General features: G+C 47.8%; 1 protein-coding gene across 1 annotated transcript in view; it reads left to right on the top strand.

Annotated features, from left to right (window-relative positions):
• Positions 1–732: 732 nt before the first annotated feature.
• LYSMD2 (LysM domain containing 2) overlaps positions 733–26,672 on the top strand; it is a 58,897-nt gene continuing 32,957 nt past the window's right edge. Inside the window, exons 1-2 of the mRNA XM_040342683.1 lie at positions 733–1,062; positions 26,307–26,650. Of these exons, the coding sequence (XP_040198617.1) occupies positions 820–1,062; positions 26,307–26,650 (587 nt within the window). The 5' untranslated portion in view covers positions 733–819. The remainder of the gene's footprint in view (positions 1,063–26,306; positions 26,651–26,672) is intronic.

The raw sequence follows: 26,672 nt of genomic DNA, 5'->3' as shown, positions 1-26,672 counted from the left end.
AGGGTGGTGATGGAAGACAGAAGGACGGGCAGACAGGTGATGTAGGTGGGTAGTCAGGGTGGTGATGGAAGACAGAAGGACGGGCAGACAGGTGGTGTATTTGGGTAGTCAGGGTGGTAATGGGTGGTGGAAGTAGGACGGGCAGACATGTGATGTAGGTGGGTAGTCAGGGTGGTGATGGGTGGTAGAAGTAGGACGGGCAGACATGTGATGTAGGTGGGTAGTCAGGGTGGTATGGGTGGTGGAAGACAGTAGGACGGGCAGACAGGTGATGTAGGTGGGTAATCAGGGTGGTGATGGATGGTAGAGGTAGGACGGGCAGACAGGTGATGTAGGTGGGTAGTCAGGGTGGTGATGGGTGGTAGAAGTAGGACGGGCAGACAGGTGATGTAGGTGGGTAGTCAGGGTGGTGATGGATGGTAGAAGTAGGACGGGCAGACAGGTGATGTAGGTGGGTAGTCAGGGTGGTAGAAGTAGGACGGGCAGACAGGTGATGTAGGTGGGTAGTCAGGGTGGTGATGGGTGGTAGAAGTAGGACGGGCAGACAGGTGATGTAGGTGGGTAGTCAGGGTGGTGATGGGTGATAGAAGTAGGACGGGCAGACAGGTGATGTAGGTGGGTAGTCAGGGTGGTGATGGGTGATAGAAGTAGGACGGGCAGACAGCCAGGTAGTAAATTCTCACTGGGGAATGTATTCGTCTCTATGGACACCAGGCCCCGCCCCCGCTCTCCCGGCTGGTGTAGCGCCCCTAGCGGCGGCCGTCAGTCATGCCAGTGGCGGTGTAGAACCTCCGCCGTACCGTTCTCCCCCCGTAGAAGATGGCGGAACTTTCTCCGGTGCTGCCCCCGCACAGGGATGGAGGGAACCGGCTGGGATACACGGCGTTCCCCGTCTCGGAGGGAGAGTCTGAGGCCGAGCTGTCCCTGAGCCTGGCCCGCACCAAGACCCGCTCATACGGCAGCACGGCCAGTGTGACGACCCCCTGGACTGAGCGCTTCATAGATCACCCGGTCAGCCCCAGTGACACCCTGCAGGGGATCGCTCTGAAGTACGGAGTGACGGTAAGAGAGGGGATGGGGGGACGTGTTCTGTGTTATCTATATGAGGTCATGGTGACCCCCCACACATCACATATGACATCACTTCCCCCCCGGGGTCACACTATTGCTGACTTGCTGCAATGCCCGGGATAAGCCATCAGGCTTCATATGACCGGTGACCCCTCACTCCTCTCTGTAGGCCCCATTCACATCTAGTGTGGCATGCTTTTCGTATGATGCCCAGAGGGTGACATTCACTTCAATGGACTGACCTACATGCTATAAACATGCCAAAACCTCTCCTGCACCTTTTCTGGCCTAGAGGTTTGGGTATTTTTCCCACACGCAAAAACCTGCGCCTCGTCGCTGCGTTGGGGTGCCACTACCACCTTGGCGGCGAGTGCATGCATATATGCAGCCTATTGGTGGCCTTGGTGCCGAGTGGCTGCATATTTGCATGCCGCGGTTTTGCACAGAATGTCCGATCCCCTTCTGGGGATTTTAGCGCCTCCGCTCCTGTGTCTGCCACCATAGCAAGCTGCTTGTTATAGGGCAGAGATGGTGAACCTTGGCACCCCAGATGTTTCGGAACTACATTTCCTGTGATGCTCCACTACACTGCAGAGTGCATGAGCATCATGAGAAATGTAGTGCCAAAACATCTGGGATGCCAAGGTTATGCCATCACTGTTATAAGGGCACTTATGTGGGCTTTATCCCAAGCCGGGCTGTGTGGTTCCCTAAACACCTACAGCACAGTTGGGACCCGCCCACTAAATTTGGCTGACATTGGCAAGACACAATGGCTCCCCCTGCTGTCAGCTAGAGCAGCACAATTCTGGAGAAAAAGAGAATCGCGATTCTTTTGCTTAGAATACAGATCACGATTCTCAAAAAAGGTCTGGCAGCTGGCATTGAATCAATGCGGTGCACAGTCCGCACTCACAGCGGTGTTTCCCGGTGGAGTAATGCCTGGCAGCTGGCATCGGATCAATGCAGTGCGCACTCACAGCGGTGTTTCCCGGTGGTGTAATGCCTGGCAGCTGGCATCGGATCAATGCAGTGCGCACTCACAGCGGTGTTTCCCGGTGGTGTAATGCCTGGCAGCTGGCATCGGATCAATGCAGTGCGCACTCACAGCAGTGTTTCCCAGTGGTGTAATGCCTGGCAGCTGGCATTGGATCAATGCAGTGCGCACTCACAGCGGTGTTTCCTGGTGGTGTAATGCCTGGCAGCTGGCATCGGATCAATGTGGTGCGCAGTGCGCACTCACAGCGGTGTTTCCCGGTGGTGTAATGCCTGGCAGCTGGCATCGGGTCAATGCAATGCAGTGCGCACTCACAGCGGTGTTTCCAGGTGGTGTAATGCCTGGCAGCTGGCATCGGATCGATGCAGTGCACACTCACAGCGGTGTTTACTGGTGGTGTAATAGCTGGCATCGGATCAATGTGTTTCCCGGCCGAGAAATGTGGTACCGCCCATGACCAGGCATCCTCTGACGTCAGTTCCGATATCAACGCCATCGGTGCCATTTGCATTCCACAGTAGTTCCGCGGCTTTTCCTCCGGGCCAGGCTACATTGCCGAAAATCGAGCTAATCCAGGTTGGAGATGGTGGGGGGGGGGGGGTGAATCTAGGTCGCGATTAATATTCGATTAATCGTGCAGCTCTACTGTCACCCAAGCTTGTTAGAGTGCGGGGGGAGGGAGAAGACCAGCAGATGGGCACAGCGCTGGATCAATACAGGACTCTATTATTTGGGGGACTGGCACAGCAAGTGGTGGGGAATGTACTAGAGGTAAAAAAAAAAAATCACCTTTAGAACCACTTTAATGGCATTGCACACGCTTCTCACATGCTTAACGCATGCTTTTCACATGTTCCCACAACACACAGATGTGAATGCAGACTAAGGCCGGGTTCACACTAGAACACGGTGCTGGCAAGCCGCGATCTCCCTCGGGTCACACTAGAACACAGTGCTGGCAAGCCGCGATCTCCCTCGGGTCACACTAGAACACAGTGCTGGCAAGCCGCGATCTCCCTCGGGTCACACTAGAACACAGTGCTGGCAAGCCGCAATCTCCCTCGGGTCACACTAGAACACAGTGCTGGCAAGCCGCGATCTCCCTCGGGTCACACTAGAACACAGTGCTGGCAAGCCGCAATCTCCCTCGGGTCACACTAGAACACAGTGCTGGCAAGCCGCAATCTCCCTCGGGTCACTCTAGAACACGGTGCTGGCAAGCCGCGATCTCCCTCGGGTCACACTAGAACACAGTGCTGGCAAGCCGCGATCTCCCTCGGGTCACACTAGAACACAGTGCTGGCAAGCCGCGATCTCCCTCGGGTCACACTAGAACACAGTGCTGGCAAGCCGCAATCTCCCTCGGGTCACACTAGAACACAGTGCTGGCAAGCCGCGATCTCCCTCGGGTCACACTAGAACACAGTGCTGGCAAGCCGCAATCTCCCTCGGGTCACACTAGAACACAGTGCTGGCAAGCCGCAATCTCCCTCGGGTCACTCTAGAACACGGTGCTGGCAAGCCGCGATCTCCCTCGGGTCACACTAGAACACAGTGCTGGCAAGCCGCGATCTCCCTCGGGTCACACTAGAACACAGTGCTGGCAAGCCGCGATCTCCCTCGGGTCACACTAGAACACAGTGCTGGCAAGCCGCAATCTCCCTCGGGTCACACTAGAACACAGTGCTGGCAAGCCGCAATCTCCCTCGGGTCACACTAGAACACAGTGCTGGCAAGCCGCAATCTCCCTCGGGTCACTCTAGAACACGGTGCTGGCAAGCCGCGATCTCCCTCGGGTCACACTAGAACACAGTGCTGGCAAGCCGCGATCTCCCTCGGGTCACACTAGAACACGGTGCTGGCAAGCCGCGATCTCCCTCGGTTCACACTAGAACACGGTGCTGGCAAGCCGTGATCTCCCTCGGTTCACACTAGAACACAGTGCTGGCAAGCCGCGATCTCCCTCGGGTTCACACTAGAACACGGTGCTGGCAAGCCGCGATCTCCCTCGGGTTCACACTAGAACACAGTGCTGGCAAGCAAGCCGCGATCTCCCTTGGTTCACACTAGAACACGGTGCTAGCAAGCCGCGATCTCCCTTGGTTCACACTAGAACACGGTGCTGGCAAGCCGCGATCTCCCTCGGTTCACACTAGAATACAGTGCTGGCAAGCCGCGATCTCCCTCTGTTCACACTAGAACACGGTGCTGGCAAGCCGCGATCTCCCTCTGTTCACACTAGAACACGGTGCTGGCAAGCCGCGATCTCCCTCGGGTCACACTAGAACACGGTGCTGGCAAGCCGCAATCTCCCTCGGGTCACACTAGAACACGGTGCTGGCAAGCCGCAATCTCCCTCGGGTCACACTAGAACACGGTGCTGGCAAGCCGCGATCTCCCTCGGGTTACACTAGAACACGGTGCTGGCAAGCTGCGATCTCCCTCGGTTCACACTAGAATGCGGTGCTGGCAAGCCGCGATCTCCCTCGGGTCACACTAGAACACAGTGCTGGCAAGCCGCGATCTCCCTCGGTTCACACTAGAACACAGTGCTGGCAAGCAAGCCGCGATCTCCCTTGGTTCACACTAGAACACGGTGCTGGCAAGCCGCGATCTCCCTCGGTTCACACTAGAACACAGTGCTGGCAAGCCGCGATCTCCCTCTGTTCACACTAGAACACGGTGCTGGCAAGTCGCGATCTCCCTCGGGTTACACTAGAACACGGTGCTGGCAAGCTGCGATCTCCCTCGGTTCACACTAGAATGCGGTGCTGGCAAGCCGTGATCTCCCTCGGTTCACACTAGAACACAGTGCTGGCAAGCCGCGATCTCCCTCGGGTTCACACTAGAACACGGTGCTGGCAAGCCGCGATCTCCCTCGGGTTCACACTAGAACACAGTGCTGGCAAGCCACCCGCGATCTCCCTTGGTTCACACTAGAACACGGTGCTGGCAAGCCGTGATCTCCCTCGGTTCACACTAGAACACGGTGCTGGCAAGCCGCGATCTCCCTCGGGTCACACTAGAACACAGTGCTGGCAAGCCGCGATCTCCCTCGGTTCACACTAGAACACAGTGCTGGCAAGCCGCGATCTCCCTCGGTTCACACTAGAACACAGTGCTGGCAAGCAAGCCGCGATCTCCCTTGGTTCACACTAGAACACGGTGCTGGCAAGCCGCGATCTCCCTCGGTTCACACTAGAACACAGTGCTGGCAAGCCGCGATCTCCCTTGGTTCACACTAGAACACGGTGCTGGCAAGCCGCGATCTCCCTCGGATCACACTAGAACACGGTGCTGGCAAGCCGCGATCTCCCTCGGGTCACACTAGAACACGGTGCTGGCAAGCCGCGATCTCCCTCGGGTTACACTAGAACACGGTGCTGGCAAGCCGCGATCTCCCTCGGGTCACACTAGAACACAGTGCTGGCAAGCCGCGATCTCCCTCGGTTCACGCTAGAACACGGTGCTGGCAAGCTGCGATCTCCCTCGGTTCACACTAGATGCAGTGAAAATTCACAGCGAATTCGCACCAAAATCTCAACGCTTTCATGCAAACTGATTGGTGAGTATATGTTAAAGGGGTTCTAAACCTGCATGGTTTTCACCTTCATTCATTCTATGCATGAAGGTGAAAAACCTTCTGCGCTGCAACTGCCCCCCCAGAGCCCCCCTTTTCTTACCTGAACGCGATCATTCCAGCGACGGGGGCGAGCACAGCAGCTCCAACCGCTGTCTCGGGTTCTCATTGGATAGATTGATAGCATCAGCGGCCATTGGCTCTCATTGCTGTCAATCAAATCAGGTGACACAGGGGGGCGGGGCCATGTTCCGATGTCTGTGTAAATGAACGCAGCAGCAGGACTCGGGAGCATGCCCACACGAGTACCCCCATGAAATGTATCTCTCCGTGGGGGCACTCGATGAAGAGGAGGAGCCTGGAGTGCAGCCCGGGGAACGTTGAGCCTTTCGTACCACCTAACACAATATCACGTAGCTGTACCTCATTTGGTTTTGAAGAGAAGCTCCAGGCTGCACCCAAAAAAAATCAAAGTCAGCAATTTCAAATACTGCAGCTGCTGATTTTTAATAATAGGGCACTTACCTGTCCAGGGATCCAGTGGTGTCCTCACCCGAGCCGATTTTTCAGTCGGCTATCAGATGCTGGTGCCGCCATCTTGACTGAGGGAAAGCGGTAGCCTAATGCACACTGCGCTTTGCAAATGGACCAACTGCAGGGGAAGGGGCATCTTCCAGCTCAGTTCGCCGTGGTGAGCTGAGCCAGAATTGGAAGCGGGTACATGTCAAAACCAGGTACCCACTCACCCTCAAAAGGTGCCAAATGTGACAGCAGAGGGGGGCGACAGACAGGCAGAGCTTCCCCTTTTGGATTGAGCTCCACTTTAAGTGGTTGTACCAGGATGATGCCTGCAACTACAAGTGTCATCCCAGTATCTTTTTTTTTTTTAAAGCTGGAGGCCGGCTTTTTTTTGTTGAAGCCATCCAAGTGGCTAATTAGCCACTGGATGGCTTTTACAGGCAGAAGAATGGGTCGCCCTCCCAAAGCCACTGCTAATACCTTTCCTGGCAGTGAGACAGAATGAAAGTCATCAATTCCGCCGGTTTACCACAGACTTCATGGAGGACCAGAAGGTCACCGATGATCTCTATGGTACAGGAAGCGACATCACTTCCAGTTTTCCGGATTTAAACAACATTATTTTTTAAATTGGCAAAGCATCCAAAAAAAAAAAAACAATTCTGATGTGATTGGATGCTTTTGGGGGAGAGTAGAGGTTTAAACCCCAGATCTCTCCATAAAGAGTACCTGTCACTCCCTATTGCTGTTATAAGGGATGTTTATTTCTTATAACAGCAATAAACGTGATTACATTTTTTTTTTTAAAGAAACTGTGTAAATCAAATAATAATATTTTTTTTTATGTTTTTGGAAATCACCCCCGTCCCCCCAAGCTCACGCACAAAACAAGTGCCGGTCCCACTCGCATACTTAAACAGCGATCGCCCCACACATGTGAGATATTGCCACAAATGTCAGAGCGAGAGCAATAATTCTACCACCAGACCTCCTCTGTTACTCTAAACTGGTAATCCTGTATACGTATTTAAAGATCGCCCCACTTCCGTTGGACCTCGCCGTGGTAAGGTACATCAGAAGTCCGCCCCCCGCCTCCTCTCTCCCCTGCTACAGGGTCAGCAAGAGAGCGCTTTGCACATGCACAGTAGGGAACTGGGAATGGCGGTGACAGCACCGAGAGCCATTGGAAACATTGGCTGGGGTGCCGACATCGCTGGATTCAAGGGCAGGTAAGTGTCCTATTATTAATAGTCAGAAACTACAGTATGTGTAGCTGCTGACTTTTATTTATTTTTTGTGCTAGGGGCAGAACTCCGCTTTCAAGCATGACAGTTTGGTATCTATTTACTCGGCGTAACACCATCTTTTACATACTACCAGAAAATGAGTCATTAAATTGTGTTTGTGTGCATTTAAAATTAAAGTGTATTTTCTCCAAAGAATTGCATTCGATAAACTGCTGCATAAATACAGTGTAACGTAAAAAATTGAAAAACCCACTACTTTATTTTACTAGGGCATCTGGTCTAGTACCCCCCAAACACACACATATATATATATATATATATATATATATATATATATATATATATATATATATATATATATATATATATATATAATATATTAGAGAGAGAAGTTTGTGGGGTTCTAAGTAATTTTCTAGCAAAAAATATGGATTTTTCTTTTGCTTTTATTAAACAAAAAGTGTCAGAAAAAACCTGGTCTTCAAATGGTTAACGATGCCCCAAATACGTCCCAAACGCAGTGTGTTTGCCTGCACTGGATCACCTGGTACAAAAGTACCATGGATTCCAATTGCTGTGTGTTTCAAAAAGTACTGTATGCACTGCTTTGGTGCGATTTGAGCCCGTTCAAAATGAATGAGCTCAAATCGCACTGTGCTGAATCGCATGTGAATTTAACAGGAATGTGTTGCACTGAAATGACACCCTCTGTCGATTTCAAGTAAATTAGGTCACTTTGCAACCTTCCTGCGTCCGCTTGGAATGCATGCTGTTGCGGCACAGTAGTCTGGCAGGTAGGGTATAAAGCAGAAGGTCAGGAGCCAATACAGCACCTCCTCACCATCTGTCAAATGCTCTCTAAAGAGCGATCCAAACGTGGATCACTCTTCAGAGAGTGTTCCACAGGGGTTGCTTTTCAGAGGTAATTTGACAGGCAGTGAAGATGTGTTGTTTTTCCTTCTCACCTCCTCTTTTAACCTTCAAAATGCTGGTCCAACGCACTGCAACCACATGCATTGCAAGTGGTTGCAACATAACTACATTAATTTGAATGGGTTGTGTTTGGCGTTGATACTGCCTATAGAGAGCGATATGATGTACAATATTTGCTGTGTCATATATACAGCATTAAGTGGCCGCATGCCCGAATTTAGGTGAGTGGTGCTCTTACCACCCCATGGCTACTTGTGTAAGTGAGCCCTAACAGTGATGAACCTGGGTGTGTTTGGACTAGGATTCTAAGCCCGCCTCCAGAACAACACAGTGATGTATATATGAAGCATATGGGGCATTAAGGTCCACCCACTGTGCTGTTTGTTGCATTGGCCTGTTTTAAAGGGTTTAATATACAGTAACAGGTCTGATCAAAGACCGCTTGAAAATTAGATTCGGGTGAAAGAGTTATAAAACGATTCCAGAATCGAGCCCATTCCTACCCTAAATCTGCCACTACTTAACCCTTTTCCACCTGCTCTGATTTCTCTCTAAAAAGTTCTAAATGTTGTGGGACTGAAAGATCGGGCAATCATGTGACCACTGTGATTGGCTGTCATGGTGGTCACATGATCGGGAGCCGGTCCCGCAGGCTACTTATCCTTAGCGGGGCCAAGAGCTGTTTTTCACAGCTCAGTCTCTAAGCTGGGAGAGTGCATTGCGTGTGCCCTCAGCAGAAAAACATTGGCGCATATGTGCAGCATGTGGGCCTTAAAGCCAACTGTTCGATTTGTGATCCCTGTGATTGGTCATTACTGCAATCACATGGTAAAGAGACACTTAGATTGGCTCTGTGTATGTGAACCAAGCCATCTGACGCCCGCTCAGATCATAGCCATATAAATGGAATGCAACCCATCAATTTACAGGCATGCCGTGATGGTTAACACACAGTTACCGGTACTTGTGCTGTCAACCAAACTGTCAAGTTATCAAATGGTTGGCGTCATAAACTGGCCACACCACCCAAAACACCATGACATCTGCAGAGCAAAAAGAGGCCAACACGGCAGCTCCCTGGCCACCTGAGGATGGTTTGTGCAGTATTGCTCCAGAAGTAGACATCTGTTAACACACAATGTTTGATTCTAAAGTGCACATATTATCTTTAGGCATTTTTCCAGCTTCTCTGGGGTGTTGAAAACGGAATAATGAAATGTGTCACCTATGTGACTCAAAGAGTGGAAGAGATACTCGGATGACTTGCTTTGCTTTCCATGAACTGGGTTACGTAGATCTGCTCTGTTGTGTCAGTGCAGGGCACACGCTTCAACACATTGGCTCCCCTGCTGTACTGAAGACCATGTGGGGTTGATTTACTAAAACTGGAGAGTGCAAAATCCGATGCAGCTGTGGATGGTAGCCAATCGGCTTCTAACTTCAACTTGTTCAATTAAAGGATAAGTCCACCCTAACTTTAAAATCCCTGCATCTACTAGAGCTGCGCGATTAATCATGAAAATATCGAAATTTCGATTCACCCAGCCCCCCCCCCCCCCTTCCCGATCTCCAGACTGGATGACTCACGATTTCCGGGTGCAGCCATAGGAAAGTCCCTGGCTTTGGCCTAGCTCCGGAGCAGCTGCCATCTTGATAAACCCAGCGGCGGCTGTCTCGTCAGAAAGTGACAATTTGTTGCCGCCATCTTGCTCCACCCCACACTCCTGCACAGTAATGTTAGTGAGAAGGGGGCAAGCGGACATCTTGTTACACCCAACAGAGTTTTAGATTTCACAGTTATTTTCAACACAAAATGGAGCTTATGTGCTTAAATATAGTATATGTAATATGTAAACAGTCCGTCAGATTAACATATACTGTATTTAAACACATAAGCTCTGTTTTGTGTTGAAAATAACTTAAAAACATTTTTTTTTTGAGAATCGTGATCTTCATTTTATGCAAAAGAATCGCGATTCTCATTTTTCCCAGAATCGTGCAGCTCTAGCATCTACAGACATCCAACCCTGTAAAGAAGAAATCGGTATACATACTGTAACGGAATGGCCCGTGGGATCCAGAGGCTCTTGCAGGGTGTGGGGTACTCCTGTTTCAGCTTCACCGATGACTCTTGTGTCTAAAGTCATCCTATGTCCACTAGGCCGTGGCACCGCTAGCGGCCATGTTAAATATCGGCCTAATTTGGAAAAAAATCAGCCGATGACGATTTCTCCAAAACGGCCAAATATCGGCCGATATATCGGTCGACCTCTAATCTTAAACAGCGTTAACCCCTGTCCCATTTGGGGTTCCGTTACACATACCTTTTTCTGAAGCCGATCCTCCGCTGAGCTGTCAGCCGCAGCTTCGCTTTTGAGGTGGGTGCAGAGGAGGCAGCCAACAACGGAAGCCCCATAGAAAGTCTATGGGTGATGTCACTCTCCATTCATTTCACAGCCGTTGACAGCCATGCCCTCTGCAGAGCTTCCCCGGCTGGAGACCAAATCTTCTTTAAAAAAGGTATGTATACTGATTTCATCTTTACAGGGTTAGTGTTACTCGTGGAGGTCTATAGATGTAGACATTTTAGTGTTGGGGTGGACTTATACTTTTAGCTTTGACAAATAAAATGGAAGCTGATTGGTTTCTATGCAGAGCTGCTCCAGATTTTGCACTTATTATTTTAAGTGCTTTTTTTGGTGGGTGGGAACTTCTTCCTGCATTTTCCCTATTCTCACCTAGGCAAAATGATGTTGTAGTTGCCCACAGTTTGGTGGGATACATGTCATGCATCCCAGGAGGCTTTGGGGTGCTCTGATGTGTATGTGCACATGACGTCACACCATCGAGGTGGCCAGCTTTCTCTTCCTTGTTTATGCAACCAGCCCGATGATGATGCACCATGGCGCATGTAGATTGTCAGGGGGCCAGTTGTGATAAACCAAAAGATGCTGGCGGCCCCCTGATGAAGTCAGATGGTGGAGTGGAACTTGGTGGGGATTGGTGGACCCCTTGAGAACATTGCTGGATCACTGGGTCTATCTTCTGTGCAGAACCAGGCTGTAGAAGTAAAAGGGGAGAAAAATGGGAGAGTGAGATTCACAAAGGAACTGAACTCTAAAGCTCCCCCCCCCCCCCAAAAAAAAAAAAAGTAGGCACAGGGCGAAGAACAGGTAATGCACCTTGCTGCCCCTTTATGCTTCATTGATTTAAAACACTAAGACCAAGAACAAGCATGCAAACAAGGAGTCTGACTTTCCTATAATGCAAACTTTTTCAGGTCAGTGATTCATAATGTACTACATCTAACAGGTCAGCACATCAGCCACACAACCAAGTAGAAGATTGGCTACAATTGGGCTTCATTCTGCACCTGCATACAGAATGCATTGGATGTGTCCTCTGCAAATTTGCATTATATAAAGGCATATGCAGATACCTCTAGGCTTCCTATTTACAGTCATATTAGCAATTTCCTCAGTTTTATTTCATTTAGGTCACATTAAAGAGTGTACATAAACATATGGAAACAGATAATTACTATTTATAAAGTTTATTATTTCCATGGCCTGTCTAAAAGCGAACCTGTCATAAGGAAAATGCATCTGCATAATTATAAATAGTAATTATCTGTTTCCACATGTTTATGTAAACTCTTTAATGTGACCTAAATGAAATAAAACTGAGCAAATTGCTAATATGACTGTAAATAGGAAGCCTATAGGTATCTGCATATGCCTTTATATAATCAATATCTTAGATGTTCCCAGAGCCCCGAAACTCCTGTCACTGATGTAAATCTCTGCGTTGGCTTTGAAATGTCAACATGCCCTTTGATATCTTTGTCTACAATGCAGGACCACTGGCCCTGCATTATACGTGATGATTGTAGTAATTTGATGAGGGGCGGTTACTTTCGGCTTTATCTGGTGGGCAGGTAAAACTTCAGGCTATTACATGTCCATGTCTCTCATTACTATAAGGTGAGAGGAACTAAACAATGGGATTCTTATCAGCTGACTGGAGTTGAGCTTTAAAGCTAAAGGGTACTTTTTGGAAGCTGAACATGCAAGCTTCAGCAAACATTTTGTTTAAATACATATTTCTTCTGTTTTGTTTGTGATTTGTGTACGGCCAACTTATGATTTCCATACATCTACTGTATTTGGCATCAGTGCAGCAAAAAAAATAAATAACAGGATTGGTGTCGGTGCAGAGAATTATCGCCCGGGATTGGTGTCGGTGCAGTGAGAAATACCCCCGGGATTGGTGTCGGTGCAGTGAGAAATACCCCCGGCCTTGGTGTCGGTGCAGTGAGAAATATCGCCCGGGATTGGTGTCGGTGCAGTGAGAAATACCCCCGGGATTGGTGTCGGTGCAGTGAGAAATACCCCCGGGATTGGTGTCGGTGCAGTGAGAAATACCCCCGGGATTGGTGTCGGTGCAGTGAGAAATACCCCCGGGATTGGTGTCGGTGCAGTGAGAAATACCCCCGGGATTGGTGTCGGTGCAGTGAGAAATACCCCTGGGATTGGTGTCGGTGCAGTGAGAAATTGGTGTCGGTGCAGAGACACACCCCCGGGATTGGTGTCGGTGCAGAGAAATATTCCCCGGGATTGGTGTTGGTGCAGTGATATACCCCCGGGGGACACACCCCCGGGATTGGTGTCGGTGCAGGGGCACACTCCCGGGATTGGTGTCGGTGCAGGGGCACACTCCCGGGATTGGTGTCGGTGCAGGGGCACACCCACAGGATTGGTGTTGGTGCAGGGAAATACCCCCAGGGTTGATGTTGGTGCAGCGACACACTCTCAGGATTGGTGTCAGTGCAGTGAAATACCCCCCGGATTGATGTCGGTGCAGGGACAAACTTCGGGGTTTGTCGGTGCAGGGGAATGCCTCCAGGCTGCTTTCTGGTGAAGAGGGGTCCCACTGACGACCAATAAACACTGCGGAATCTCAATGGGCCTTATGCCGCGTACACACGATCATTTTTCGGCATGTTCAAAAAACAAAGTTTTTCCAACTTCGTCATTTAAAACGACGTTGCCCACACACCATCGTTTAAAAAAAAAAAGATGAACAAAGCGCGGTGATGTACAACACGTACGACGGCACTCTAAAGGGGAAGTTCTATTCGCCTTTGGGCTGCTTTAGCTGATTCCATGTTAGTAAAAGACGATTTGCGCTTTTCTGTCTGTTACAGCGTGATGAATGTGCTTACTCCATTATGAACGGTAGTTTTACCAGAACGAGCGCTCCCGTCTCATAACTTGCTTCTGAGCATGCGCGGGTTTAAAACGTCGTTTTAGCCCACACACGATCATTTTTTACAACCCGAAAAACGACATTGTTTAAAACGACGTTAAAAAATGCAGCATGTTCGAATTTTTTTTTTTGTCGTTTTTCAGAAGTCGAAAAATGATGTGTAGCCTACACACTATCATTTTAAATGACGTTTTTCAAAAACAAAGTTTTTTTCATGCCGAAAAATGATCGTGTGTACGCGGCATTAGTGTTCCTTATGTGGTAGTTACTAAAATATACACTAAAAATTCCAAGACGGCTTCATAAGGAAGGAAGTCTTACATTAAAGACAGTTGTCGTTTTCTGTGCACAGCTCATTCTGGACCGAGCATTTTAGAAATTAATGTTGACGTTTGTGTCAGCCCTGACATTCATTTTATTGTGCACCCAGGTGTGACATTTTGTGTCTCGGTGCATTTGTGTTTCATGTGACGAGTAAATACGTTTCCACTGTCAATGGAAAAAGTACAGCGTGACCCCATACTGAGTGTTCTGCTGGGACAGAGATTTATTATTAGGCATGGCCACAAAGTAATTATGGTTTAGAGAAAACAAAAATCACATGACTGTTTTATGTTGTTTATATTTATATGCACAGATATAGAAATGGGATACACATAAAGAGGGGTAAATATATGTGGGTAAGGGGGTAAAAATACACGATTGTGTTTTTTTTGGGGGGGGGGGGGGAGGTCAGGTGGGCTGCTTGGGATTTGCCCTTATGTTTCTTCCTATCCCTATGTTTCCGAAGAGGTCTTGGAAGATAAAAGAAAAGGTGCTATGGTATAGATAGATTTACTTTAGGAGCATGTTTTAGAGGATGGACCCTACTATGTACCCATACATGTATTATTGTATGTTTTTATGAATGTATTTATGTGTACTTTATAATGGTTTGTAATCTTAAATTTTTTTTTGTAAAGTCTGTAAAAGTTTTTTACGTGAAAAATAATAAAATTAATTTAAACATAAATAAGGTGACCACTCTCCCTATAGAAGGGACCCCTGCTTTTAAGGATCAGACTGATAAGAGATCCGAAGCACTGACCCGCTCCATGTTTACCATGCTGGGATCTGTATTGCGGCCACTACCCTGGTGTCTCAGATACTCACTGACTGGGCAAACATTTTGCTTCAGACTGTGGAGGAGCACCAGCTCCCTCCCTAATTTGTTAGACTGGCCGACCAGTTGGTCCAGGGCCTTTGTAAATGTCTGTGATGCTACACGGGATGCAGCATCCTTGATGAACAGAGCATCTGTTTTGGCGGTGGTTTTGCGCCGTCTGATTTGGCTGAAATGCTGGTCTGCTGACCAAGCATCCAAAAAAGCCCTGGCTGATTTACCCTTCAGGGGTGGGAGTTTTTTTTGGTACCTCGCTGGATGACATTATCAAGGATGTCACTGAGGGTAAGAGAACTCTCCTCCTTCAGTCTACCAGGGGAAAGTAGCCGCGCCATGAGCCGGGTCCTTCATTCCCCGCTCAGAAGCGGTATTTTTCGTCAGTCTGGGCCCGTGGGTAAACCCTCCCAGGCCGACAAGGGCTCAGCTAGGGGACGGAAACATTCCTGGGTGCGTAAGTCGAACACGCCGGCACCCAAACCCACCAATGTATGTAGCCTTACCCCTGCCCGTCTCATCGGTAGGGGGCGGTTTCGCAGGTTCACAGCTCGGTGAACCTCCCTGCTCTCGGACCAGTGGGTCTGCGAGGTGGTCTCTTCGGGGTACTAGGTAGAGTTTTTTTCCTATCCACTGAACAGATTCTTTCCCTCATGTCTCCCTCTCCTTCCGGCTCGTCGGTCTGCCCTGCTAGGGGCAGTGCAGGACTTGCTAAGCTGCGGGGCAATTTTACCCGTCCCGCAGGATGAGAGGTTTCAGGGATTTTATTCAAATCTGTTTAGGGTCCCGAAGACGGACAGGGTCTGTGCAATTTTGGACCTCAAAGCCCTAAATGCCTTCGTGAGAGTAAGGGAGTTCCGCATGGAATCCATTCGTTGGTGGTAGCTACGCTCCATCCAGGGGACTTTCTGGCATCCTTGGATATCAACGACGCATACTTGCATGTCCCAATTTGCGCAAGTCATTAGAGGTTTCTGCGCTTCGCGTTAGGGGAGGACCACTATCAGTTTGTGGCCCTTGCTTTTGGTCTAGCATCAGCACCAATAGTTTTCACCAAGGTGCTCGCACTGATCCTAGCTTTGCTGAGACAGCGAGGCATTGCCATCGTGGGCTGCTCAGACGACCTTCTTCCGAGAGCAGCTTCTGGCTCAGAATTGGAGGAGGATGTGTCTACAGCCAGCAGACCCCCCCTAGAGTTTGCGTGGGTGTTAAACATTCAGAAGTCGGTCCTGGTTCCGACTCGGCGTTTGGAGTACCTAGGGTTGATCCTGGACTCCTTGGAAGCAAAGGTCTTTCTTCACCTGGAGAAATTTCAGACTCTTCAGTCTGCAGTGAAGGTGTTGACATCACGCAAATGGTTGTCTCTCCTCGTTTTTGCATGCAAGGCCTGCAACCAGGCTACCTGGGCCTGATGGTAGCCTCCTTCGAGGCAGTTCCGTATGCCCAGTTCCACACTCGTGTTTTGGTGAAGGAGATACTATCCAAGTGGAACAAATTTCCTTTGTCTCTGGATCGTCAGATTCAGGTAAGCCACCTATTTAGAGTCTCTGAGTTGGTGGCTGAGATCCCTGGCTCTTCGGTCTGGGTAGTCGTTGCTTCCCTTCCAGTGGACGTTGATTACAACGGACGCCAGCCTCACGGGTTGGGAGGGCATCTGGGGGGGTACAGTCGGCCCAGGGTCGCTGGACTCTAAACCAAACAGGTTGTCTTTATTTAAACGAACAGCCATGAATAAGCACTAAGTCAGTGCGAAACGTCGGTTATCCTCCTGTTTCTGTCGCTGTGATCTGGTATGTTTTGCTGTTCGTTTAAATAAAGACAACCTGTTTGGTTTGGAGTGCGGCCATCCATCCTTCATTTTACGCCCATGCTTGCCTAGTGCACTGCTAGCACCCTTGGAATCCTACACCTGTGTATGACCCTATAGCAGACCCACCTTGAGCGGTGATTTTCCTTCTTCTGTCGCTGGACTCTAGCGGAATCCCGTCTACCGATCAATGTCCTAGAACTCCGGGCGTTCAGGCTTTGCCTCTCCTCGTGGATGAGGAGGTTGCAAAGTCGCCTGATGGGGATTCAGTCGGACAACGCCACGGCTGTGGCTTATGTCTACCATCTGGAAAACTGGCAGGCGCCAGATGCTGGGCCAGGGTGACTGGTCTTTGCACTCAAAGGTGTTTTAACTCCCTTGCAGAGAGGGTGGGGCCCACAGGACATGGATCTCCTGGCCGCTCGTCTCAACCGCTAGGTGTCGAAGTTTGTGGCCAGGTCTAGTGATCCCTGTGCAGACACGTTGGTGGCCCTGTGGGGTCCGTATCGGCTACTTTATGCCTTTCCCCCCCATTGAAGTTGCTTCCTCGGCTGCTTCACAGAGTGGAGGCCAGGGGGATCCCGATGATTTTAATCGCTCCAGATTGGCCTCTGCATCCTTGGTATGGTGATCTCGTGCTTCTGGTGGCGGATGTACCCTGGCGGTTGCCAATGCGGGAGGACCTTCTGTCTCAGGGTCCCATACTTCATCCTGCTTTACAGTCGCTGGCTTTCACGGCATGGCTATTGATAGACGGGTTTTAAGAGACCGGGGTCTGTCCGACTCGGTCATCTCAACCATGCTAAGGGCATGTAAGTCCTCTTTCAGGAAGATCTACCATCGCACCTGGAAGGCCTACATCTCTTTGTGCGAAGAGATGGGGTGGCATCCGGACGTACTCTGTGTCCAGGGTCCTGCTGTTTTTTACAGCTTGGAGTAGATCAGAAACTTGCCTTAGAGGGGTGGTTCACCCTAAAAACGACTTTTTCTTATTCCACTGCCCCCCCACATTACAATCTGATTAAGGCTCTTATTATTTTTTTTCATGCTGTACATACCTTAGTACAGACCTTAGTACAGACCTTAGTACAGCATATTCACCCGTGCATCCGGGTTGCGAGTCCCGCGGGAGTGGGCGTTCCTCACATGCTGGTGATTGACGTTTTGCCCAAAAACGAGCTCCCCCCGTCGCGTAAGCCGCGTCACAGTTGGCGAAAGGAGCCGAACGGCGAGTCGGCGCTATACTGTGCATGCGCATCGCCGTTCGGCTCCTTTCGCCAATCGTGACGCGGCTTACGCAATGGGGGGAGCTCGTTTTTGGGCAAAACGTCAATCACACACATGTGAGGAACGCCCACTCCCGTGGGACTCGCAACCCGGATGCACGGGTGAATATGCTGTACTAAGGTATGTACAGCATGAAAAAAAATAATAAGAGCCTTAATCGGATTGTAATGTGGGGGGGCAGTGGAATAAGAAAAAGTCGTTTTTAGGGTGAACCACCGCTTTAAGCACCGTTAAGGGGCTGTTTTTCAGCCTTGGCTGTGTTTTTTTCAGTGGCCTTTGGCGGCCCATTCTCTGGTGGGTACCTTTTTGTGCAAGAGGTTTCGTCGCAAACTTCCCCCCCTCTTGACCCACCTCTTCCCCCATGGGTTTTGATTCTGGTGCTCTCGGTTCTTCAGGAACCTTCCTTTTGAAAACATCAGAGAGATCCCTCTCTTGACACTATCTCAGAAGGTGTTTTTTTTGGTGGCCATTACTTCTGTCAGAAGGCTTTCTGAGTTGGCGGCCTTGTCTTACAAGTCACCATACTTGATCCTCCATAAGGATAAGGAGGTGGTGCGTCCGCGACCTTCCTTTCTTCCGAAGGTGGTTTCGGCTTTTTCACCTGAATGAGGACATTGTTTTTCCATCCTTATGTCCTCGGCCGATGCATCCTAAGGAGGTTGCGCTTCATACTTTGGGCGTGGTATGCGCTTTGTGGGTGTACCTGTCCGCTGCGACTCCGTTTTGGAGAACTGACGCACTTTTTGTGTCGGTTTCTGGTCCACAAATGGGCCTGGCGGTCTCGTCGGCCACTATTTCTCGGTGGATCAGGCAGACCGTCATACAGGCCTATGCTCTTAGGGGGCGGACGCTCCCTTTCCGGTCACAGCACTTTCGACCAGGGCAATTGGTGCATCCTGGGCTTTCCGACATCAAGCGTCTGTCTCACAGGTGTGCAAGGCCGGAAACTTGGTCGTCCGTTCACACTTTTTCCAGGTTTTACAAGGTTGCTGTGAGTACATCTGATGCTTCTTTCGGCCGCAAGGTTTTGCAGGCGGCTGTTTAAAGTTGCACCCCTTGTTTTTGATACTGCTTGGGGATGTCCCACTTGCCAAGATTTATGGAGCTGTGTCCGTCCATGGTCGATAAGAGAAGATAGGATTTTTTGTACTCACCGTAAAATCCCTGCTTTTTAGGTTTGTACTGCTTGTTACAAACTGATGCTGCATACTGCAGGGAGGAGGGTTATGTCCGGAGGGACCGCACCCTGGGTGAGGCTGTTCAACTCTGTTAAAGGGTCACTAAAGGGAAAAACATTTTTTTGCTGAAATTACTGTTTATTGGGTATAGAGACATTAAAAGTTAACTGATTCCTTTTAAAAATGATTAAAAATTGAATTTAATCTATCATATAATGTGCCTCTAGTTTCACTTTCGGTTTTAAAGGTACATATATGAAGTTCCGGGTGGGAGGTGAGTCGGGAAGACTCACAGAACAAAAACAAACAAATCCAGGGCAGTGTTTTGTTTTTAAAATGAATCTGATTGGTTCTGAGGAGTTTTGGACACACAGTAATGACAGCTTAGACCACCGTGAAAATCTCCCAGTACCATGGTTATAAGGAAACAGGCAACCAGGAAGTGTGGAGATCACAGCAGAATTACAGCTACTTCAAAGCAAAAACGAATGAGGACATGAAACCAGTACTGCAGTAAGGTAAAGGAAGCCATTTAGCTTAATTTTTTTTTCCTTTAGTGACCCTTTAAAGTAACATGTATTTAATTATCTAACATGTTTCTGCCTAGTCCTTACCTGTGAACAGGAACATAACCCACTTGTCAAGATTTATGGAGCTGTGTCCGTCCATGGACAACAGAGAGAGGATTTTTTTTTTTTACTCACCGTAAAATCCTTATTTTTTCTACTATTCTTCCTGGACGCTTGTGGGGCGTGTTTAGTAAACGAAGGGGTGGGTTTTTGTATCAGAAAAATGTTTTGCAGCACTGGGCATAATTAAAAAATCTGCCCCCATGTTGGCAGCACTGCTAATAATCCAGTCCCATCATGTAAAAATCCGCCCCTCACCGACATGAACGTGCCTCGGCAGCGCGCAGTGTTCTATCGAGAAATGACCGCTATTGTGTCTCGCCGACACAACAGCTGATCAGGGGCAATTGTTGGCAATGGTGCTGTCCGAATCGTGCGCATTTGCGACACCACACACTGGTTTCCTACTGCGCGTGTGCTAGTTGTGCGGCACTTTCTGAGTGGTCCCATTGCCTTCTGGGACACACACACAGGCCTCAGAAGGCAGTGGGGGGCACAATCTGATTGCAGAAATTATGTACTTCGCTGCGGTGGTGCTAAGCAGGGGGAAAACAGATTGCCCCATGGAAACAAGATAAATCAAGCCAAAAAAATAAAGAAACGTCCAATGTTTATAATATAAAGTTTACCCATTGTTTATATTCTGCAGGAAGTGAATATTATGCACATTAAACTAGTAAGCTTTTCCCTGACAATAGGGATTCATCTAGTTCTGGAACCCTAATAAGTCATTACCAGCAATTTGTAGAATTTCAGTAATTGAATTTACACAAGGAAATCTCTGCAGCACGGAGATATTTCCACAAGTCATAAAACAAGCTATGAAGAGATTTCCTGTACTACAGATCCAGGAAATTGTTTATTGTATAATTTATAGTCTCATAATTGTGTTCTGTTTCTTATACACTAAGCGTTCTGGAATTTAACTTGGAATTTCAAATTTGCTGGTTTGCTTACTGTAAATGAATAAGTTGTTCATACGTAACCTTTATGCTTCTCCCACTGCTTATTATAATGTACATTTTTAGAATAGTGGAATTTTTGACCATTTTCATTTGCTGACACTTAGGGCTCTTTCACACAGCAAGCTGGGATGCAGCAAAAACAGGCGGCTGAGCCACAGTTTTACTGCCACAATAGAGGAAGAAAAAAAAATATATAGCATATACTGTACAATTGTGGCTCATGTCATATTGTAATTGAATGTTATTAAAAATTACCTTTCTTTTTCAATCTGCAGCTCTGTAATTTTCTGTGAAATATAATGTAATATGGCTACCTGAAGGTGTTCTGTAAAATCACATCTAAAGGGATGCAGGCCCAGCGATTTTCCTCAGTAGAGCCCTGCAGGTGAAACAGCTAGTTAATAATTATGAAACCACTTCTGGTAGACTCGCTTGTGCACATGGGCACAGACAAACACACAGGGATTTATTCAGAATAACAAAAGGTAGGACTTTGCAACAGTTACTCTTTGTGCAGCAGCCCCCTTAATACTTAACTGAGCCCCATCTCGAGCCAGCGATGTTGCATTAGAGTCTCGGCTGTCCAACACGCTCTCCCTCTTCTTTGGCTGAGACAGCATTGGGGTGCTATTGGCTCCCGATGCTGTGAATTAAAGTTGGTGAGCCAATGAGGAGAGAAGGGGGGGGGGATCAGGGCTCAGCCATGGCTCTTTGTCTGAATGGACACAGAGCAGCTGCTCAGCTCGGGTGTCCCCGTAGCAAGCTCCTTGCTGTGGGGGCACTTGGCAGGAGAGAGGGGCCAGAAGCGCTGGTGAGGGACCCAAGAAGTGGAGGATCTGGGCTGCTCTGTGCAAAATCACTGCACAGAGCAAGTAAGTATAAGATGTTTGATATTTTCGAACAAAAAAAACAAAGTCTGCCCGTGACCCCCAAAGTCATTAAATTAATTTTAATAAGATCACATAAAGGTTCTATATTTAGGGACACCTAGTCAAAGAGGGAGATAACTCTGGCAATAGGCAGGGAATCTTGCTCCTCAGAGGAAGGAAAATTGACTAGGGGGAGGAGCTTTGTTTGTATTTTTAGGTTGAGCTGCAGTCAAACAACTAAGGACACAGCTGAAATATTTATAATGTACAGTCTTGTGATCCAGGCACTCCTGCTAGACAGCACAGCAAAGCTCTGAACGCCATGATACCTCTAATCAGATTACACTGCAGTTAAGAAACGCAACCTGGTCTAAGACCCATCGCAGCCTATGAATGGAGGAGCATCAGTACATTGATGAGATTATGGAGTGCTCTCCTCTTTTACCAGCACATGTACTGCAGCAGGTCTTGATTGACTAAAGGCTTCCATATATGGCTTGAATTGGGTCCGACTTCACCTGAATCAGTTGAAATATGTACGTTGCAGTAATATGCGCTTTACTGTGCATTGCTGCAAGCACAGGTATGAATAGGTCCTAAAAACCCATTCTTATGTTGATGCTTCAATGCCTTAACCAGTGCATGTTAACGTGAGCTTTACTGTAGATAACACATGGCAGTATGTTGCGGTGTCTTGTAGCGTGGATACATTGTGCTGAGGTTTGTCCAACATGACTGAAGCTTCCTAAAAAATATTAAGAGACATGATCTTTTAGAATTTAGAACAATGATTGGTTATCCACATACATAGCTACATAGTAGATGAGTTGAAAAAACACACAAGTCCATCAGGTTCAACCTATGTGTGTGATTATATGTCAGTATTACATTGTATATCCCTGTATGTTATGGTCGTTCAGGTGCTTATCTAATAGTTTTTTTTTAATTATCGATGTCCCCTGATGAGACCACCGCCTGTGGAAGGGAATTCCACATCCTTGCCGCTCTTACAATAAAGAACCCTCTATGTAGTTTAAGGTTAAACCTTTTTTTCTTCTAATTTTAATGAGTGGCCATGTGTCTTGTTTTCTTTTTAAGTGGTCTTGCATAGCAAGAGCACTTATTGTTATCTCACATATATATTATTATTATTCTTATAGCCAAATTTGCCCCCCTAACTCCTCCCACAGTTTTTACACTACATAGACGAGTAATATATCGAATCGTGCGGATTGTTCCCGATCGGTGGGCTATTACTGTGTGGAAAATTTCGCCGAATCGTTCGCGAAATATTGTAATTTTTGCGGCAAAATTTTCCCATAGGAATGAATGGGGAGCGGTAGAGTGTGGGATTTCTAAAAATGAAAAATCATTACATGATTTGCAAACTGCGACCACACCCTCATTTTCAAGCCGACCTACACAAATCTTATATCAAAACGTTCAGCTATCCCTGCTGCCTCCACACGTGTTCACGGCTAAGTGATTGATCAAACCGTTTTCACAATATGATAATTTGTTTGCAACCTACGCCATACATTATTTCAATGGAAGTCAATGGAGGTCAAAGTTTAGAAAACTAAAATCATCTTTGGAATTTGTAAACTGCGACTGTGCCTTCAATTTTATTATTTCAGAGACATACTATACATCAAAATGTAGGTCTGGGTCTTGTGATTCGTAAAATATAAAGATATTCGCTGTACGATTCATAGTTTTTAAAATACAACCATTTGAATAGGACAAGTATTTAAGAAAAATCCAGGATCTGAGTCTCTGCTTAGAGGCTGCATGCTTATGTTTACATTGGTTTCCTAGGAGACGCTGAGGTAATAAAAACTCCTCACGCACAGCTGTAAGGGGATTCTATAGCTCCTCCCACACAGTTGTGAGGCAGTTGTGAGGTGTTTTCTGTGAGGTAAATACCTTCATACACACAGTTGTGAGGTAGTTGTGAGGCGTTTTCTGTGAGGTAAATACCTTCATACACACAGTTGTGAGGTAGCTGTGAGGCGTTTTCTGTGAGGTAAATACCTTCATACACACAGTTGTGAGGCAGTTGTGAGGTGTTTTCTGTGAGGTAAATACCTTCATACACACAGTTGTGAGGTAGTTGTGAGGCGTTTTCTGTGAGGTAAATACCTTCATACACACAGTTGTGAGGTAGCTGTGAGGTGTTTTCTGTGAGGTAAATACCTTAATTTGAAGGACAAGTATTAAAAAAAAATTCCTCAATTTCTGCTGTGTTTACAGAGAGCCTGCAAACCAAACAATTGGTTTCCTAGCAGACGCTGAGGAGTTTAATAACACCTCACAAACAGCTGTGAGGTGAGTTGGCTCCTCCCACACAAGGCTGAGGGAACTTTCCTCTGCTTGCAAGGGTCTCAAACTGGTGGCCCTCCAGCTGTTGTAAAACTACAAGTCCCATCATGCCTCTGCCTGTGAGAGTCATGCTGGTAACTGTCATTCTTGCAATGCCTCATTGGACTTGTAGTTTTGCAACAGCTGGAGGGCCGCCAGTTTGAGACTCGAGTGGTTTGCATATGTTTACATTGGTTTCCTAGGAGACGCTGAGGTAAAATCCTTCATACACACATCTGTGAGGGCTTTCTATAGCTCCTCCCACACACTGTGAGGTGATATGGCTCAGTTTTTTTTGGCTCTGCGTAACTTCTGCATGCTCTGCATATAGCAACCATACATAGCAACCAGTCCATAGAAACCAGTCCATAGCAACCAGACCATAGCAACCAGTCCATAGCAACCAGTCCATAGCAACCGTCTATAGCAACCAGTCCATAGCAACCAATCCAGAGCAACCGTCAATACCAACCAGTCCATAGCAACCAGTCCATAGCAACCAGTCCATAGCAACCAGTCCATAGCAACTGTCCATAGCAACCAGTCCATAGCAACCAGTCCATAGCAACCGTCCATAGCAACCAGTCCATAGAAACCAGTCCATAGAAACCAGTCCATAGCAACCAGTCCATAGCAACCAGTCCATAGCAACCCATCCATAGCAACCGGTCCATAGCAACCAGTCCATAGGAACCCGTCCATAGCAACCAGACCATAGCAACCCTCCATAGCAACCAGTCCATAGCAACCAGTCTCTAGCAACCACTCCATAGCAACCACTCCATAGCAACTGTCCATAGCAACCATTCCATAGCAACCGTCCATAGCAACCACTCCATAGCAACCGTCTATAGCAACCAGTCCATAGCAACCAGTCCATAGCAACCAATCCAGAGCAACCGTCAATACCAACCAGTCCATAGCAATCAATCCAGAGCAACCGTCCATAGCAACCAGTCCATAGCAACCAGTCCATATCAACTGTCCATAGCAACCAGTCCATATCAACTGTCCATAGCAACCAGTCCATAGCAACCCGTCCATAGCCATCAGTCCATAGAAACCAGTCCATAGCAACCGGTCCATAGCAACCAGTCCATAGCAACCAGTCCATAGCAACCGTCCATAGCAACCACTCCATAGCAACCACTCCATAGCAACCACTCCATAGCAACCCGTCCATAGCAACCGGTCCATAGCAACCATCCATAGGAACCCGACCATAGCAACCGTCCATAGCAACCAGTCTCTAGCAACCAGTCCATAGCAACCACTCCGTAGCAACCACTCCGTAGCAACCAGTCCATAGCAACCAGTCCATAGCAACCCTCCATAGCAACCAGTTTTTGATGGGGCAAATAGGATGGTGCAGTTTTGATGGGGTAGTTTTTAATGGAGCAGTTTTTGATGGGGCAATGGACCGAACTGGCTCGACACACTGTTGGATCACATTTACATCTCCAGGGGCACCGTCTCCAGTCAGGAGTATTGGTGGAGGCAAGACCACGCCGCACAATTTCCCCAGAAATTGTATCTTTTCTAGTTTTATAATTGCTTCTTTTCTTTATTTTTTCCAAATTGCACCACATACACAAAAACAAATAACAATGACAAACAAAAAAAAATATAAAAAGACATCTCCATACATATTTAAATAAAAATACCTACATACATTACATTACCCCCCCCCCCCTGAGCACTATCGGCCTCCCCCTCCCTCTCCTCCAATTCCCCCCGTCCCTCCCCCCACCTACAAGAGGCAGGGAGGGACGCTAGGGAGAGAAAGAAAGAGGGGGGGAAGGAAAGAAGAAACCCCCCCTTCCCCTCCCCTTCCTCTTCCCCTCCCCTTCCTCCCCCGTAACCCCCCAGATCCCGTCACCTTATGACCTCCCTACGGCACAAAAAGGAGGAATTCAATACCACCCTAAAAAAAAGGTTTTGTGCAGAACTTAATAGTCCTTAATTTTGTGACTGTAGTGAATCCTGTGTCTTGTTAAACTCCCTTCCACAAAAAAGTTTTATCCCTATTGTGGGGTCACCAGTATGGTATTTGTAAATTGAAATCATATCCCCTCTCAAGCGTCTCTTCTCCAGAGAGAATACGTTTAGTACTCGCAACCTTTTCTCATAACTAATATCCTCCAGACCCTTTATTAGTTTTGGTGCCCTTCTTTGTACTCTCTCCATTTCCAGTACGTTCTTCCTGAGGACTGGTGCCCAGAACTGGACAGCATACTCCAGGTGCGGCCGGACCAGAGTCTTGTAGAGCAGAAAAATTATCGTTTTATCTCTGGAGTTAATCCCCTTTTTAATGCATGCCAATATTCTGTTTGCTTTGTTAGCAGCAGCTTGGCATTGCATGCCATTGCTGAGCCTGTCATCTGCATGTCTTATTTTCTAACCACATAATGATCCTATCTTCTCCTTGTTATTTTCCAGATGGAACAGATTAAAAGGGCCAACAAACTGTTTTCCACAGATTGTATTTTCTTGAAAAAGTCATTGAACATTCCGGTTATATCAGATAAGACTTCCCTATTTAACGGACTTAATTTATTGGACTCGCCTGAGACTGAATCTCAAGAAGATAGCAATATTCAAGGTGAAGACATTGTTTCTGCTCCAGCTAAGAATGCCTCTCCACCTAGCTCTCCAGAATCAAACCGGCCCATAGTTACACAGGATGAAGAGCTGTCTGCCAAAGACTTCCTTCATAGACTGGACTTGCAGATAAAGAGGTCTACACAGGCAGCCAAAAGGCTAAAAGAAGAAGAATACCTCAGGTAAACCTGTATAAGTGCCCTT

The sequence above is a fragment of the Rana temporaria genome, chromosome 3 (assembly GCF_905171775.1).
Source record: "Rana temporaria chromosome 3, aRanTem1.1, whole genome shotgun sequence".
Taxonomy (NCBI): Eukaryota; Metazoa; Chordata; class Amphibia; order Anura; family Ranidae; genus Rana; species Rana temporaria.
The sequence above is the reverse complement of the archived record's forward strand: the minus strand, read 5'-3'. Positions and strand labels throughout refer to the sequence as shown.